General features: G+C 34.7%; 1 protein-coding gene across 1 annotated transcript; it reads right to left on the reverse strand.

Annotated features, from left to right (window-relative positions):
• Window positions 1-16,446: 16,446 nt before the first annotated feature.
• On the reverse strand, window positions 16,447-17,677 carry LOC141692238 (serine/threonine-protein kinase SAPK2-like). The gene is made up of 7 exons (XM_074496966.1): window positions 17,583-17,677; window positions 17,480-17,534; window positions 17,308-17,400; window positions 17,107-17,199; window positions 16,916-17,020; window positions 16,696-16,794; window positions 16,447-16,587 (listed from the first exon to the last, which is right to left on the reverse strand). Exons 1-7 carry the CDS (start codon window positions 17,675-17,677, stop codon window positions 16,447-16,449), a joined length of 681 nt encoding a protein of 226 aa, XP_074353067.1.
• Window positions 17,678-18,402: the final 725 nt, after the last annotated feature.

Raw genomic sequence — 18,402 nt, forward strand, 5'->3', positions numbered from 1 at the left:
ATTTCGTGTAATTTACGTGATTATTGATTGAAATTTTGAATTTGTTATTGTTAGTAGTGTGTAATTATTTTAACTCCATGTTAATGTAATTCATATCAATTTAAGCTTTGGTTTCGTATATTTAGGTAGTTATTGATTATTAACCATTTTTAAGTGAATGATGTGTATTAAGGTTTGAATTTGTGATTGTTTACGGTATGTAATTATTTTAACTCCATGTTGATGTCATTGATTTCGATTCAAGCCTTTGTTGCATGTACTTTATGTAATTGTTGATTTTTAAGCATTTTTAAGTGAATGATATGAATTAAGATTTTGAATTTATGATTGTTTACCGTATGTAATTATTTTAACTCCACGTTAATGTCATTCTTTTTTATTCAAGCCTTTGTTGCATATAATTATTTATGTGATTGTTGATTTGTAAGCCATTTTTGGTTAAATGATGTAAATTTGGGTTTGAATTTGTGATATAACTGGTTTATGATTACAGATATGGAGCCAACGGAAGATTGGGGAAACAAATCATGGACGGTGGATTGTGCGTGTGGAGTGAATTTTGATGATGGAGAGGAAATGGTGAATTGTGATGAGCGTGGAGTGTGGGTGTACACGATGTGTTCGAGGTACGTAAAGAGCGAAAAAGTGTTTACGTGTGAGAAATGTAGGAGGAAGAGTAAGAGGTGTGAGAATATTGAGGATGAGGTTGCTGATAGTTTGCTTGGAATGGCGAATAAGAGTGGGGAGAATGTGTGGTCTAGCAGGATGACTTAGACAGGGAGGGTTCCGAGGGAGGAGAGGGCGCATGTGCAAGGAGTGGTTGGTGGGGAAAGCGTGGGAACGGGGATTTTTGGGTCGGCGTTGTGGAGGGCGAGCGGGTATGTACATAAGAAGTTTGGTTTTCAGTATAAAGAGTTTGATTGGAATGACGGGAATGAGACTGGTGGTAATGAGGGTGGTGGAAATGAGCTTGGTAGTGAGGGTAGTAATGGGGGAGCGTTGTCTTTGTTGAATAATTATAAAGCGGGGGGTGTTGGTGGTAGTGTAAGTTTTGGTGCGGGGAAGAGAACAAGAGATGAAGAAAGTAATAAAAAGAAAAGGGAGGAAGGCGAGGAAGTTAATGACAATACAAATACCACTTCTAAGTTGATGCATAGAAGTAAGACAGTTGACCATTTAGATTATCAACCATCATCGAAGGTCAACCTCACACTACAGGAGGATCAGTCAAACACTCTAAACACTCCTGCAACAATAGGTGATGAAGAGGTCTGAGTCAAGCTGGCATTTTGTTTTCATGTTTTCTTGAAGTTCCTCTACTAATGTTTTGCTAATTTCTGTTTCATCTTTTGCAGCTTGCATTATTATTGCATCAGGAGCTTAACAGATCTGCAAGAGTCTCGCGGGTGCCACGCATGCGCCATGCTGGTAGTTTACCCCAGTTAGCTTCTCCGACTGTTGCAAGCATGCTCATGAAGCAGTCACCATTAGAGGCAGCCAGACGGTCGGGCCGTCCGGGCCGTGCCGAGTTTCAAGCGAGCCGAATCAATTAGCCAGTAACTCGTGAACGGCACGTAGAAGTGAACGAGCCGAGCCGAGTCGTGCCGGTTTGATAAAGTGATAACCCGGGATCGGCTCGTGAATTAGGCGAGTTTCCCGAGTTAGGCGAGTTATACGAATGTGAACCGAGTCAGGCGAATGCGAGCCGAGTTAGGCGAATACGACCCGTTCGTTTGGCGAATTCAGGCGAGTTAGCTGGTGGAAACTGGAAAGTGGAAACAGATATTATAAAACCATTTTATTTCTGTATAGTGGAAAGTGGAAAGGTGAATTCAGTTGTTTTTTTTTACTTTTTATTAAGAATGTACATGTCTGTGAATACTAATCAGAAATTGAAAAATTGATAAATATATATATTTATGTAACCTTGTACAACTAGAATCAAATATTTAGATAATATTTAGATGGCTACGAATTATGATGAAAACAAATTTTTTATTTTTAAAAAAACAAATAAGTGGTGCAGAAAGAAAGAAACAATTTTTTTTGTAACTTCAATTTTTCTTTTCAAAATTGTGTTTTTTTGAATTTATAAAACTAACATGTTTATAAGGAAAAGAGGACGGTACCTCTATAAATTTTATTAAATAAAAAAGCTTACTATCTTGGTCGCAAGTATCTCATTCAGGGAGCTGCAGGTCGCAAGTAACTTTGTGACTTGGGAAATATGCATCCTCCTAGAAGCACAAGGTCGCAAGTAACCTGTACAGGGAAAGACAGGTTGCAAGTAAGTATTAGAGATGAAATTAAGGAAAAATCATACACAGGTCTCCCTAGGTCGCAAGTAACTTTGCCCTAAGGAACTAGGTCGCAAGTAAACGCTAAAGGAGAAATTTGCTAAGGAAAAACCATATGTGATGTTCTGGTTGCAAGTAAGTGACTAGAAAAGGCTACTAGTGGTCGCAAGTAAAGTAGCAACCAAAGAACTCTCTCTTGTCGCAAGTAACTACTTGGTTGTGTTATTGTAAATTATAATTGCAGCAATTCAAGGATTTGAATGGACAGAAATGTGCCACCTGCCCAAAGGAATTGAAGTCTATAAAGCAGAAAATGAATACAATTTCATTTGGTAATCTTCCTCAGCCAACAGAAAGTGTTTTTACGGGAGCTCCATTAAAGACTTCATTTATTAAGCTTGTAAACACAAAGTTGTGTTGTTGAATTTATCGTAGCTAATCAATTCATTGATTAGATTGTAGCAACCTCAAGGTTTATATTAATAAAATAATATATTCCTCGAATTATTTTGTGTCTATTTTGATTCCGTACTTATAACGAAGAACTTGAAATGAATCGAAAAAGATTGTAGGTATTGTATTCAACCCCCCCCCCCCCCCTTTACGATACTTTGGAACTAACAATAACATTTGTAAACTTGTTTCTAGATCTCTACTTTATGGAAACAATATTATTTTTTGACTTCTGCAACTATAAATTTGCACTTTTATCAAATTTTGGAAGCGGCTTATGTTGATGAACGGTTATACAACTGTGGTCTTTATGAATTAACGTCATATGTGGAAGCTTAATTTCCATCTCAATATGTGACATTGGATTGTGTTACATATTCAGCTCCTGGCTACTGTTGTTTTATTGATCTACGACTGTATACCTCTACAATCATCTAGTACTTCATGATTATAATTCCGGCTGAGCACAACAATTTCATGCACTCATTTTAAATATTTAAGTGTAACTTGTGTATTCGGCGGTTCCTTATTTAGCGCTATGCATAACTCATTGTAACCTCTATTTTGATCAAGAAAACCGATAAAATGAATATGCTAATGAAGGCTACAGATTCAGAGATTCGGATAAGAGGAAGAAACTTATAATATCCTAACCGCTCATGTTATTTTGGTGATAAATTTTCTAATATGCTAGTTTTAACCTGTGTTGGAGGGAGTAAAAGACCAGGGAAGGTTTGGACCCTCCCTGAAATTGGTCCAAATTGTTTTTTTAAGAAAGCCCAATGTAAAAGTTCCCCAAAAAATACACATTCATAAAACTCATGCATCAGCACATACACATCAATGAGAAATTCAGAAAACAGAGAAATGTGATAAGAGAAGAGAGATGTGTCCGAGAGAGATGTGATAATAGTGAACAAAAACGGATAAGTGATAATAGTTTGTAACATGATAGGGGAAGAATGGTTAAATGTTTAAATAATATATTTTATAATATATATTGAGCGTTATATTTTCCTAAGTATGAAAACTGAAGATGTACTTCAAACGTCCGGAGCGTGGACGGGAGCGCTGAAAACAAATAATTGTAATAAAATATGTTTTTCATGATATTGTTTTGCACTTTTCTACTTTTAGTTGAGAATTTTTTTCATTTATTTTCTCCTTCTCTCTGATTTCAACAACTCTCATTCTTTACACTTCTTTCGAGCCGTTTATCACTGCTTTAGGTAGCACTATGGCCTTCACTATGGCCTTCAAAAAAATTACAATTTTGCTTTTATAAAAACCAAAATTTTAATTATTTTTTGCAAAATGGCTTTTTTGGGGAAAAAAGGTATGCAATTTTACAACTGAAATTAACCAAATCAACTTTATTGAATGTTTAGGAATAATAATCATTGGTTGAAAATTGCATTTAAGGTTACACCAAACTTACAAAATCTTGTATCTGTAATAATATTTGGTTGGGATTTGCATTTAATATTGGATTTGTTAAATCAAATGTACCTTTGTTAAATGTAATCAGAAACAGTTTTAATTATTTTGCTAAAACAAAAGCCTCATTTTCTCTAGTTACAAACCATATTTTATTGCGTATATTTACATAAAACAGTAAAATCGTAAAAAAAACTTTAAAAAGTTAGCACTTTTGCTCAATTTCATTTATTTAATTAAATCATAAATAAATAAACTTCATAGAAATTTTAGAAAATTCAAACAACACATCTGACAAGAAAACAAACACCCATATTTCGCCAAAAATATTTTCCTATACTTTTTCATAAAAAATAATAAGAAAATATTTAATCTACATAATACGTTACACCAACATAACAGATATTGACACACATTGTCAAACACAATAAATCACAAAGTTCCAAAAAATTTCTTCTCTAGGTAGTACTAGGGGTGAGCAAAACTGAACTGAAACCAAGAAACTGAACTGAATCGTATAATTTCGGTTCTGTTTGGTTTGAGTTTTTCAAAAATTTCGGTTAATTCATTTTTCGATTTTAACCGAAATAATATTGGTTCAGTTCGGTTAATCTAAAAATAAAATCGGTTTAACTGAAATAACCGAAATCTAAATATGTATATTTTTGAATTATATTATATATATAATGTAATATAGTAAATATAAACAAAAAATAGACTGTAAGTATCTTCAATTGGTTAGAATGTATGTATCTTCAATTTTTTACATATATAATATAATATGTATTCCTTTAACATTCGAATTATTTTTTATTTCCATTTAAATTATTTTGACAAATTTTCAAATTTCGGTTTTCAGAAACAAAACCGAATTAACCGAAATAATTCAGTTTGGTTTGTGTATAAGTTTGGTTCAGTTCGGTTCGGTTCGGTTCGGTTCGATTACGAAAAAATTATCACTTCAATTTTCGGTTAATTCGGTTCGGTTCAGTTTCTGACCGAACCGACCGAACGCTCAGCCCTAGATAGCACTATGGCCTTTAAATATAAGTATTTAATTTTTTTGTAAAAAACGTAAATTTTAAAAAAAAATTGCAAAACATTTTTTTTTAGAAAAAGACGATATATACAATTTTACAACTGAAATTAACCAAAATTAAATTTAAAAACAAATTGAAAATAATAATAATCATGAGACTACTCTAATAGAAACCAATTTTAAAATATAAAATAGAAACTGAATAATATTTTTTTAAAATTACTTTGAAATATATCAAATATGGTATGCAAATCGATCATTGAGCGATGGAGAAAAATACAGTGAATTCGGATTTTAAAGAAAAAACATACCCTTTAACGGGAAAAATCAATTTAAAAATGGAGGGGAAAAACTGAGATTGTCTGTAGGGTGCAAATTAGTTGGGTGTGATATTTTAAGGGGAACCGGATATTAAATTAAATTGATCTAATAATTTAGATTAATTTCTAGTTTGTATTCTAATTTAATTTTTATTTGATCATTTGCCTAATAATCATATTTAGTTGAAAATTGCATTTAAGGTTGCACCCAATTTACAAAATCTTGTAATTGTAATTGTATTTGGTTGGACGTTGCATTTTGGATTTGTTAAATTAAATGTAATCCTCTTAGAGATTGTTTGGTTTTCAAACCCATAGGTTTAGTTGACTATTTTAAAATTAGGTACCATTTCTTATACCCATCTAGAATCAAATTTGATACATGTGGATTTAAGAGAGTGGTATGAGGTATAAAATTAAATTTCATTATCTTATTTTTATTTATAAAGTTGAATACACTCTTAAAACATATATTTTAAATATCATGTTGTTTAATTTTAAATAAGTTATGCTTATTTTTATTTAATAAATATTATTAATTTTTTTTTATTTAAATATTATAGATGAACATTGAAATTTTAAAATTTTAATTTTTTAATCACTTATATTTATTTATTTTTGTTTGTAAGTTTTATAACAACTTAAATTCGATATATGCAATATATAAAATTTTGATTCAATCAATGAATCAAAAATATTTAAATTAAAGAGATTTCATTCCAGCACCGAAACAACACATGATATGAGGATTGATTTCTGAACCCCAAGCCAGCCCAACATGATTCCTTATTCCAAACCCATATTGCCTTCTGAACCAAACGACCCCATAAATGTAATCAAAAATAATTTTAATTATTTTGCATAAGCAGAAGTCACACTTGGTTACAAACCATATTTTTATTACGAATATTTATAAAAAGCAGCAAAATCGTAAAAAAGTTTTAAAAAGTTAGTACTTTTGATCATTTTCCTTCATTTAATTAATTCATAAATAAATAAATTTCATAGAAATTTTAGAAAATTCAAACAACACATCTCACAAAAAAATAAACACCCATACTTCCAAAATAAATAAATTCCTCTACTTTTTCATAAAAATAATAAGAAAATATTAAATCTACAAAATACGTTACGCCAACATAACATATTGACACACATTGTCAAACACAATAAATCACAAAGTTCCAAAAAATTTCTTCTCTAGAACCAACGAGTTCAGACCAAAAAACAAATTTCTATCTACCACCATGAAAATTTAAAAAAAAACTCCAAAAAATAAAATAAATCACAAATTATATTACAACCTCGGACCCCCTTGTCCGATAACAGACACACTTGCAATTCTCGCCACCTTCTATAGTTCTACTCCTTCTTCCGACAACGACTACTACATCTTCGCGATTTTTGAGGTAACATTCTTTTTACCCCCAATCTCATTTTTACTGTCTGTAAATATTTGTTTTTAACTTCATTTTTTATGTAAGTCATTTCAATTCTAGCGTTCGTTTTATAGTTCATGTGATTTTACGTAGTTTTTGAATTTTAATTACATGATGTTAATTAAGGTTTTGAATTTGTGATTATTTAGATTATTTTACTGTAGTTATTTATTTTTAACTGAATGTTGATATGATTTATTTTAATTGCAGCATTCGTTTTATAGTTGGTGCAATTTTACGTGAATTTTTATAAATTTTGATTGTGTGTTTTGAATTTGTGATTGTTTGTTGTGTGTTGTTGTTCCAACTCCATGTTAATGTAATTCGTGTCGAATTAAGCCTTGATTTCGTGTAATTTACGTGATTATTGATTGAAATTTTGAATTTGTTATTGTTAGTAGTGTGTAATTATTTTAACTCCATGTTAATGTAATTCATATCAATTTAAGCTTTGGTTTCGTATATTTAGGTAGTTATTGATTATTAACCATTTTTAAGTGAATGATGTGTATTAAGGTTTGAATTTGTGATTGTTTACGGTATGTAATTATTTTAACTCCATGTTGATGTCATTGATTTCGATTCAAGCCTTTGTTGCATGTACTTTATGTAATTGTTGATTTTTAAGCATTTTTAAGTGAATGATATGAATTAAGATTTTGAATTTATGATTGTTTACCGTATGTAATTATTTTAACTCCACGTTAATGTCATTCTTTTTTATTCAAGCCTTTGTTGCATATAATTATTTATGTGATTGTTGATTTGTAAGCCATTTTTGGTTAAATGATGTAAATTTGGGTTTGAATTTGTGATATAACTGGTTTATGATTACAGATATGGAGCCAACGGAAGATTGGGGAAACAAATCATGGACGGTGGATTGTGCGTGTGGAGTGAATTTTGATGATGGAGAGGAAATGGTGAATTGTGATGAGCGTGGAGTGTGGGTGTACACGATGTGTTCGAGGTACGTAAAGAGCGAAAAAGTGTTTACGTGTGAGAAATGTAGGAGGAAGAGTAAGAGGTGTGAGAATATTGAGGATGAGGTTGCTGATAGTTTGCTTGGAATGGCGAATAAGAGTGGGGAGAATGTGTGGTCTAGCAGGATGACTTAGACAGGGAGGGTTCCGAGGGAGGAGAGGGCGCATGTGCAAGGAGTGGTTGGTGGGGAAAGCGTGGGAACGGGGATTTTTGGGTCGGCGTTGTGGAGGGCGAGCGGGTATGTACATAAGAAGTTTGGTTTTCAGTATAAAGAGTTTGATTGGAATGACGGGAATGAGACTGGTGGTAATGAGGGTGGTGGAAATGAGCTTGGTAGTGAGGGTAGTAATGGGGGAGCGTTGTCTTTGTTGAATAATTATAAAGCGGGGGGTGTTGGTGGTAGTGTAAGTTTTGGTGCGGGGAAGAGAACAAGAGATGAAGAAAGTAATAAAAAGAAAAGGGAGGAAGGCGAGGAAGTTAATGACAATACAAATACCACTTCTAAGTTGATGCATAGAAGTAAGACAGTTGACCATTTAGATTATCAACCATCATCGAAGGTCAACCTCACACTACAGGAGGATCAGTCAAACACTCTAAACACTCCTGCAACAATAGGTGATGAAGAGGTCTGAGTCAAGCTGGCATTTTGTTTTCATGTTTTCTTGAAGTTCCTCTACTAATGTTTTGCTAATTTCTGTTTCATCTTTTGCAGCTTGCATTATTATTGCATCAGGAGCTTAACAGATCTGCAAGAGTCTCGCGGGTGCCACGCATGCGCCATGCTGGTAGTTTACCCCAGTTAGCTTCTCCGACTGTTGCAAGCATGCTCATGAAGCAGTCACCATTAGAGGCAGCCAGACGGTCGGGCCGTCCGGGCCGTGCCGAGTTTCAAGCGAGCCGAATCAATTAGCCAGTAACTCGTGAACGGCACGTAGAAGTGAACGAGCCGAGCCGAGTCGTGCCGGTTTGATAAAGTGATAACCCGGGATCGGCTCGTGAATTAGGCGAGTTTCCCGAGTTAGGCGAGTTATACGAATGTGAACCGAGTCAGGCGAATGCGAGCCGAGTTAGGCGAATACGACCCGTTCGTTTGGCGAATTCAGGCGAGTTAGCTGGTGGAAACTGGAAAGTGGAAACAGATATTATAAAACCATTTTATTTCTGTATAGTGGAAAGTGGAAAGGTGAATTCAGTTGTTTTTTTTTACTTTTTATTAAGAATGTACATGTCTGTGAATACTAATCAGAAATTGAAAAATTGATAAATATATATATTTATGTAACCTTGTACAACTAGAATCAAATATTTAGATAATATTTAGATGGCTACGAATTATGATGAAAACAAATTTTTTATTTTTAAAAAAACAAATAAGTGGTGCAGAAAGAAAGAAACAATTTTTTTTGTAACTTCAATTTTTCTTTTCAAAATTGTGTTTTTTTGAATTTATAAAACTAACATGTTTATAAGGAAAAGAGGACGGTACCTCTATAAATTTTATTAAATAAAAAAATGTTACAATTGATTTGAGAGGACTCCTCTCTAAAAAAACGAAACAAACCGTGTTTACATTTTAAATAAGATACGAAATATAACAAATTTTAAAAATACAAGGCAAATAAATAGTATCAACTATTCAAATTCTTCTTCTTCTCGTGGATCGTTCGCTGACATACCCGATTTCGATGAAGTGTCCATCATCATCCAAGTATCCTCTTCGCCGTCCGAATCATCTTTTTTCATCCCTTGTTGTCTCTTTGCCGCTTGATCCCAATCTTTTTTGCAAACACATATCTTGACCACATCCGGTGCAAGACTTGATCTTTTCTCGTCCAATACTCTTCTACCGGCACTGAAAGCAGACTCAGAAGCAATGGTAGAGGCGGGAACTACTAAAATGTCCCTTGCAATTTTAGCTAATATCGTAAATTGGTTCTCGTGATTCTTTCACCATGTTAGTATTGAAAAATCCTCATCGAACTCATAGTTATATGAAAAAAACTCTCTAAGCATGCTAAATGAAGTTTGAGGTGTAGATGCATTTTCGGAAACTCTACACTTTTGTTTTTTAGTTAGGATACCAAGCAATGTGGGATTAAACCTACTAGACTGACTAGTCTTAGGTGGTATAATATTTTGAGTTCTAGGACTGTATAGATCTATAAGACGGTGTAACAAGTCTAAACAATTTTGCACATAAAGCATGTGATTATATGAAACTCCTAATACCGAGTAATAATGTTCTAACATATTTTCTAAACCTTCTTTTCTAACACCGGGATCAATAAGACATGCAACACCATAAATAAAAGGAAATTCGGTAAAATATTCTATCCACTTTTTTTCATATCAACAATATTTGCACCAAAACAATTATCTTCTTCATATGCTTTTAAAGTAGTAATAATATTAACACACTCAATAATAACAAGATGTACATTTGGCTCATAAACGTAAGAAAATATCTTAGTACCACATGCATAACAATCAAGCAAATCACGTACCCTATTTGCCAAGTCCCAATCATTTTCGGTAATAAGTCTATCCTCCACTTGATTTCTTGGATCGGAATTATATAACTCGATGATAACTATCTTATATTTAATTGCCTCGCATAGTAATTTATAAGTCGAACTCCATCTCGTGGGACAATCAATTCCCCACTTTTTGGGTATTAATCCATTTTCCCTACACAATTTTTTATATTGTCTCTTTAATGTGTGTGCGATACGTAAATACTTAATTATTTTTCTAATAGGTGCTAAAAATTCGGTTATTTGTTGAATACCCGTTTGAGCCGATAAATTGACAATGTGTGCACAACATCTAACATGCAAAAAAATACCGTCTAAAGTAGTAGGAATATCTTGTGCAATATAGTAAATAGCTTTATCATTTGCCGAAGCATTATCCAAAGAAATAGTAAACACCTTGTGTTGTAATTTAAATTCGTTAATAGTTTCGACAATTCTCGTCTTTATATTATAACCCGTGTGTTGCTCGTCCATAACATCAAAGGCAATTATTCATTTTTGTAAAAAATAATCAGAATCAATCCAATGCACGGTAACACAAATATATTGCTCACCGCAACTCGAACTCCAACAATCACTAGTTAATGAAACCATGCCATCATAATCACAAAAGATTCGATCATTTTATCTCGACTATAGTGAAAAGGCATACCTCCACCAGGAGATGATGTCACAAAACCACCAATATGTGTTTGTTGCGGTGATTCTCCGCGTGCTTCTCCACTTTCGTGACTTTGTTTCGAAATTCCGTGATGCGTTTTCAAGTGTCGATCAAGTGTACCTGTGCCGGCACCTTTAGAGTGAAGAAATGGGGATTGATTTCGGCCGCTTTGAAAACAAAGTAAACAAAAGCATTTAAATTTGTTGGGATCTTCCGGTACTGCCTGTCTCGAAAAATAATTCCAAACGTGCGAGGAATGTCTCGTAGACGTACAAGAGGGCCCTGCAAAATTTGAACATATACAAAATTAATAATATACATCATTCGAATATATTCAAAATTAACAATAATATATATAAATTAATAATACTGAAATGTGCTTTTCTTTCCAGTTTATACTATTCAAATTAATTCACTTTCAACAAACTACATTCTATTATATCAAGTTATCTGAATGTGCGAATTCATCCTTGAACATAATTCAAATTATCTGGTGAAAAAGAAGAAAAATCACATCATCGTCAACAAACTAATCCTAGAAAGAGAAATAAAGGTTTGTGGTCCCAGAAATTAACAATAAGAATACGAATATGAACATAAAAACAAAAAAACTGAGGAAGAATTTTACCAACTTCCGGTCGAGGAGGTCGCATAGAAGCTGCTTGACTCGATCCCTGAGAAGAAATAGTACCCCTTCCTTCTTCCATTGTTCACAAAGAATTGCCTGAAAAAATTGAACTCGCCGGAATTTATTGCAGTGTTGCCGGATTTGTTCGAAAAAACCGTGTAACTTCGCCTGAATTTATTTATGTGTGCGACTTGTGTAACTGACTAACTGTGTTGTTGTGAGTTGTGAGTTGTGACTTACTGAGTGACTAGTGACCTGTGAGGCTGTGACTGTATTGTGAGCAGAGAGCTTGAGAGAAAAGAGATAAATCGAGTGAGTGAGAGAGATTGAGAGATTGAGAGATTGATAGTGAGACAGTTAACAGTGAGGTCGAGATTATTTATAGAGAATAAAGAGGTGAACGTTGGAGGAGGTTGCAGTTGCAGGTGAACGTTGGAGAGCTGCAAGTTGCAGGTGAACGTTGGAGAGTGCGCAGGTGACCGTTGTTCTGTTACGCGCGTGTGCCGAATAATGGGCCGGTTAGTGCCGAATAACGGGCCGGTTAGTGCTGAATAATGGGCCAAATTACGACTAATCCAGTTTTTATTCATTTACGAATCACACGGGCCGGTTCGCGTGCCGTGCCGGTCTGTTCGCGATTTCTGTACTCCTGATTCGTGTTCGGTTCGCCTCTAAAGCCGGTTAGCGCCGAATAATTAACCGGCACGCAACGAGCCGAGTCAAGCGAGTTTTAGGCGAGCCGGTTCACGAGCGGGCCGACTCAAACCGGCCGTCTGGCCACCTCTAGTCACCATCTAATTCTGTGGGAAAAGACCATGGTTCGGTAAGTTGCACATGTCACTTTTAATTTCATTTATACTAGTGATTTCTCAATTACATTAATCGTTGTGCTTAAACAATACAAATATTCATTTCGCCCTTGGTAAGGTCGGTCCTTGTTAAGTTAGTTGTGTACTGATTTTTTTTCCTTTTATATCCTTGTTGATTTAAATATAACATGATAAGTACTGTTAGGGTGTTAAGTAACCATCTATAATTAAAATCCTGAGGTGTTAGGGGCGTCCTCAATTGGGTTATATAACTTTAAAGCGCATAATGAGTATGCGTTTCCATAAACGTGATAAAAAACAAAGTACTATTTTAGTTATGTTTCCATAACTAAAACTAGGTACTGTTAACATCATAAATGTTTATCTCATCCTTCCAATTGGTTGATATTGATCGCTTACGTGTCATTCTTTATTGATATTTTTATCAATGTTTATGTCTCGGGTGTTGGCCTTTTATGGCAAATTTTGAGAAATAGTGCACCCAATATCATAAAAGGAAATATATGGCCCTTTATGGCACAGAAAAACGAGTCTTAGATATCTATTCTTTTAAAACGCAAAGGCGTGCAACGTTTCTTATATTTATAACTCTGAAGTCACTTTTTTTTTAAGAAACAAACTTTAATGCGCATCATAAGTATGCGTTTCCAAAAACGTGATACATAGTGGCGTGTTTGGAAGACGTCACATGCAGTAGCAGTTTTACTAAATTGTAATGGATACCTGTACATGTGTTTCGGAATGGTTCCACACAACTGGTAATGTGTGGAGTCGACTCTGTGATCTTCACTTGAATGCACTACAAAAACCACTGAACCAGATATATGCTTTGGCAAGATGTGCAACACACAATATTATAATGTGTCACATGTGGCATTAAGGGCCTTTCTATCCAGTTTATACTTTTTGGGCAATTTTCCTTAGATATCTATTAAGTTTCATCCTCTAATGATGTCATTTCTCATTTTTAATAGTACTTGCACGGTTAATTTTCATATCTAATGAAGGTGAAGTGAAGCCTGAGGAGATTATATAAAAATAACCATGTTAAGGTAATGTCTTACATAGCCGAGGGTATAGCTTCGTACTTCTTTAGCCTAGTGGTATCCATCTTCCCTTGGTAACAAGAGGGCGAGAGATTGACCTTGTGTAGACAGCATTTATGACAGGCTGACAGTGTGAGTATTAAATTTTCTGTAAATGATCGATAATCGAAAAAAGCTATAGTGGAAAAGGATGAGTAAAAACAGTTTAAAATTTTCAATTGTTCTTTTTTTTCTTTTATAAATGATAATGGCTGCTCGACTTAGCTTAATGGTAGTATCTGTTGTTGTTTTTAACAATAAAGGTTTCCAAAAGAAAATGAAAAAGTGTAGCAACAGAGGGAACTCAAAATTCTCAAAACCTCCAGGATGAATCTAAAAGTATGAAGAGATCACTACTGCTGCCAGTTTAGAGGACCAATGACTCGGCTCGCACAGAAAATTCTGTTACCATGAGGGAAGTGGACAATGGGTCAGCACCAGCCATACAATCTGCTAACAAGAGTAATCCTCCTGCAACTAGCAAGCAACATGTGTCTTCCAGATGTAAATCGACTCAAACTGCCTCTGATGATGACTCTGGCACTGAAAATCGTGTGACCTACCGCACCTTACCAGGTTATTGCTTTAAGTTCTAGATTCTTAACATGTTTGAGAAAGATATAGCAACGTACAGAATAAGAAAAAGAAGTACTGTAAAAGGAAACCACTAGATAAATATAAAAATAGATCTGGTCTATGATATTCTCTTCTTCATTTCTTCACGCATGAATCCTTGTCTATAGAATTGCTCTCAGAGATTGTAACCAAGCCCATGACTTACAAGGAGCTTTGCGATACTGTTTTACCGGTATGTGTAAAATGTCTTTGTTCACGTTAAACGTGAAAAAGATACAGTCTCACAACTTTCTGATTCTCTGTGCAGCACTGGCCTCACTTGAGGAAGAAGAACGGTGATCGTTATGCCTATTCCAGCCACTCACAGGCGGTCCTTGACTGTCTGAGGAGCAGAAAAGCTTGGGCCCGCCTTGTTGATCGAGGTCCCAAGGTATGCCATTGTAATCATTAGCAACTATATCTAGTTCTGCTTTCTAGTTCTGCTTAAATCAGCAGGAACACTGTTTGATGTTTCACTCTTGTTTAATTATCGATCAATGATTACAAACGAGTCATGGCCCATATAAGAGATGGAAGAAGTGCTATTTATTAATATTACTTTGTTCACTAAAGGTTATAGAATCATACGTTTTTATGTATACTCATTCACCATGCCCCTTGTTTTTAAATGTCTTTTTTTATCGCAATTGTTATAAAGTATGTTAAATTGATTTTTAATTATTGCACTAGTCAAATGCTGGAAGGAAGCCCCGCCGGTCCGATGCTGAGGGTCTTAGTATTGTGGAATCATTCATTGGCCACATACCCAAGGGTAAGAGGCAGATGAGGAAGCGGTGCAGAGAGTTAGCGCTGCAAGAAGGAGATCTCAAGAGTGTGGATGGTGATGATGTCAGCAGTGGTGAAGATAGCTTGAGTTCTAGTTCTAGTTCTAGTAGTGGGGAGATGGGCTTGTCATACTTCAGAGTAGTTTCGTGAGTGTTGTAGTTTTTTTTTATGATCTTCATGCCGGAAAACTCCAACGTTGTTCGAGTTTTACCAAGTGCAGACTTTTCTAGAACTTGGAAGGTGTTCTGTGTCATACTGTAGTTTTTATGAGGAGTTTAGAACTTGGAAGGTGTTCTCTATCATACTGTAGTTTTTATGAGGAGTTTATAACTTGGAAGGTGTTCTCTGTCAGACTGACAGACTGTAGTTTTTATCAGGAGTTTAAGAATAGTTTTGAAAAAATTTACAGTTAAATTTATGTCAGTGTTTCCTGGATTACCATCGATATATGATGCTTCTGTTTTTTATCATGTTTTAAGACACCCCCTGTGAAGCCAAAATTTATGGTTTCACCCTTTAAAACAATACACGGTAGCCGGCGGCCGATTCAGGACCCGATTTCTCGGGGGCACCATATACTTAAGTGACCATGTTACTTTTAGTGGTCTAAATTCAATTCTTTTTTGGTCATTTTCACTAGAAACCTGACATAGTATAGAAATCAAGACAACACATTCTAGATTTTTTTTATACTGAAAATTAATATTTCAACCAATTATTCTCCAATTTAGTGATAATCGTATAACTATAAATAAAACTAAATATGACTCACATTTTGAAAAAAATATTAATATTATAGAAAATCTAAATTTTTAAGTGGGGACACTATAAAATATATATATTTATACTTTTAAAAAAACTGCTAATTTTTGGTTATCAGGGGCAGAGGGGCAGGTGTCCCTACTGACACCTTGCTGACCCCTGTATTGACCCAATATGAATCCGGCCCAGACCGTAGCAATTGACAAAGTAACTCTAGATATTGGTTGAACAATTGTGTTCTCAACTTTGTTCATATCTGTATATCAAGTAATCTAGGTAGTAAAAGTTCATTATGCAGAAAAGAAACTACAGAGTGCATACTACTAGAAGATTAAGGAGTTTGTTTCATTAACAGATACAGATATACCAACGACAACGATACGTTGATACTCAACTCGGTCTTAAGAACTAGCTATCAGAATAGACAAAACCTTATAAGCAAGAAGATCATCAGAAATATTTGATATTGTTCTCATTTTTTACATATGCCACTTGAGATCTTGAAGAAAAAACATGGCTATTATGAAAGTCTACTGATCGAAGATACTATGAAAGAGGTCTGATCGTTTTCCATCATTCTAGTTGTTCACAGTTCTGCCAACGCTTCCATTTTGAGATCTTGTAAGCTGTTTCTGAATAATTCACTTGATAAATTTGAATAAGTGATGCACTTCCACAATTGACGCGAGAAGTTCCATATTGAGATCTTGTAAGCTATTTCGGAACATATTATCCACTTGATAATTCTGAATAAGCGGCGCACTTTCACAATTGACACACATAATCCACTTGTATGATATTATTCAGGGCAGAAATTATTACCTTTTCAGGGTTTGTGATGAAAATCTTAGACAATAGATGCCTCCATTCCATGGAAATCTGAATGCAGTTTGGTATCAAGAATGGGGCTTTCAGTATTCTCTGTCAAAAGCCAATTGTACATACGTTTACGAAGGCCTATAGCTCCCAATTTGAAATCAGGCAATTTAAAATTTAGCTTCTATTTCCCCTTCATATGCAAACTACTCTCATGTACACTAACCTCAATTGTCTTTTTAAAGTCATTTGGATCATTCGGATCCGAAAAGGGATAAGTCCCAACAAGCATCACATATAGAGTTACTCCGCAAGACCAAACATCTGAAATCTATTATCTCGATAATTAGATAGAACATATGGCTATTAGCAAAATTTAGTACATCACCTAGGAAATCAACAGAATTAACTTATCACCTTTCTGTCGTACGCTTTTCTGCTCAGAACCTCTGGTGCAACATAAGCTGGTGTTCCCACGGTAGATTTTGGTTGAGAATGAAAAACTGATGACTGGCAGTACGCAAATCCACCCAAATAAAAGAGAGGAGGGAAGTGGATTTAGCAGACAGAACATTTTTGTAATGGTATATATCCCAGAGTAATCTGTAAAATTATTACCTCGGAGTACCCAAAATCACATATTTTGACACGTGGCGCTAGACTTCCATCTAACAGTGTATTTTCGAGCTTCAGATCTCTATGGCAGATATGCTGTACAACATCATAGATCGCTAAAAACTAAAACTGTGAAATTCAGAGCTGATACCAAAAACAAAGCACAGACACATACCATTGAATGACAATAGCTAACTCCTGATATTAGTTGTTGGAAGAAAAAACCTTGCCTGGTTCCAAATATAACAGGAAGTGCAAAATGAGTACATAAAATTTACCTATTAACAATTATCACGATGCCATTGGGAAACATCAAGATCTTATCTGCCTCGATAAAGAGTTTGAAACAGAGACCATCCCTTTGAACTGTCATTGGTGATCCTGACACAGGAGTGACGAGTAGACATTCCACTCATAATGAATGTCACTTTTCAGGGTCTCTATCAGATATGGAACCTAAGAAAGTGGATGAGGCACTTGAAGATCCAGATTGGGTTATTGCTATGCAAGAAGAATTCAATCAGTTTGAGAGGCAGAAGGTATGGAAGTTGGTACCCGACCAAAAGGTGAGTCGGTAACAGGCACTAAATGGGTATTCAGAAAAAAGTTAGATGAAGATGGCATTGTAACGAGAAACAAGGCCAGACTGGTAGCTAAAGGTTACTCTCAAGAAGAGGGTATAGATTATGATGAAACCTATGCACCGGTAGCTAGACTTGAGGCAATCAGGATATTTTTGGCATTCGCAGCATATTCAGATTTCAAGGTTTATCAAATGGATGTGAAGAGTGCATTATTAAATGGGGAGCTTGAAGAGGAAGTGTATGTGGAACAACCTCCAGGTTTTGAAAATCTAAATCTGGCTGACTTTGTATATTTTCTATTCAAAGCCCTCTATGGTCTTAAACAAGCTCCAAGGACATGGTATGACACTCACCAAGAGTTTTTACTTGAAAATGGTTTTACTAGAGGTGTTATAGATAAAACTGTGTTTCATAAAATGCATAAATCTGATATGATATTAGTTCAAGTATATGTTGATGACATTATATTTTGTTCTACTAATGATGATCTTTGTAAGAGATTTTTTAAGCTAAT

Source organism: Apium graveolens, chromosome 10 (assembly GCF_009905375.1).
Source record: "Apium graveolens cultivar Ventura chromosome 10, ASM990537v1, whole genome shotgun sequence".
Taxonomy (NCBI): domain Eukaryota; kingdom Viridiplantae; phylum Streptophyta; class Magnoliopsida; order Apiales; family Apiaceae; genus Apium; species Apium graveolens.

Bases quoted from the DNA above. Each gene is read 5' to 3' on its own strand.
- LOC141692238 (XM_074496966.1), bottom strand. From the start codon at position 17,677: ATGACAGTTCAAAGGGATGGTCTCTGTTTCAAACTCTTTATCGAGGCA. The intron at 17,535-17,582 runs GTAAATTTTATG...ATTTGGAACCAG, and splicing joins ATCGTGATAATTGTTAATAG to GCAAGGTTTTTTCTTCCAAC. The intron at 16,795-16,915 runs GTTAGTGTACAT...GGCTTTTGACAG, and splicing joins ACTTTAAAAAGACAATTGAG to AGAATACTGAAAGCCCCATT.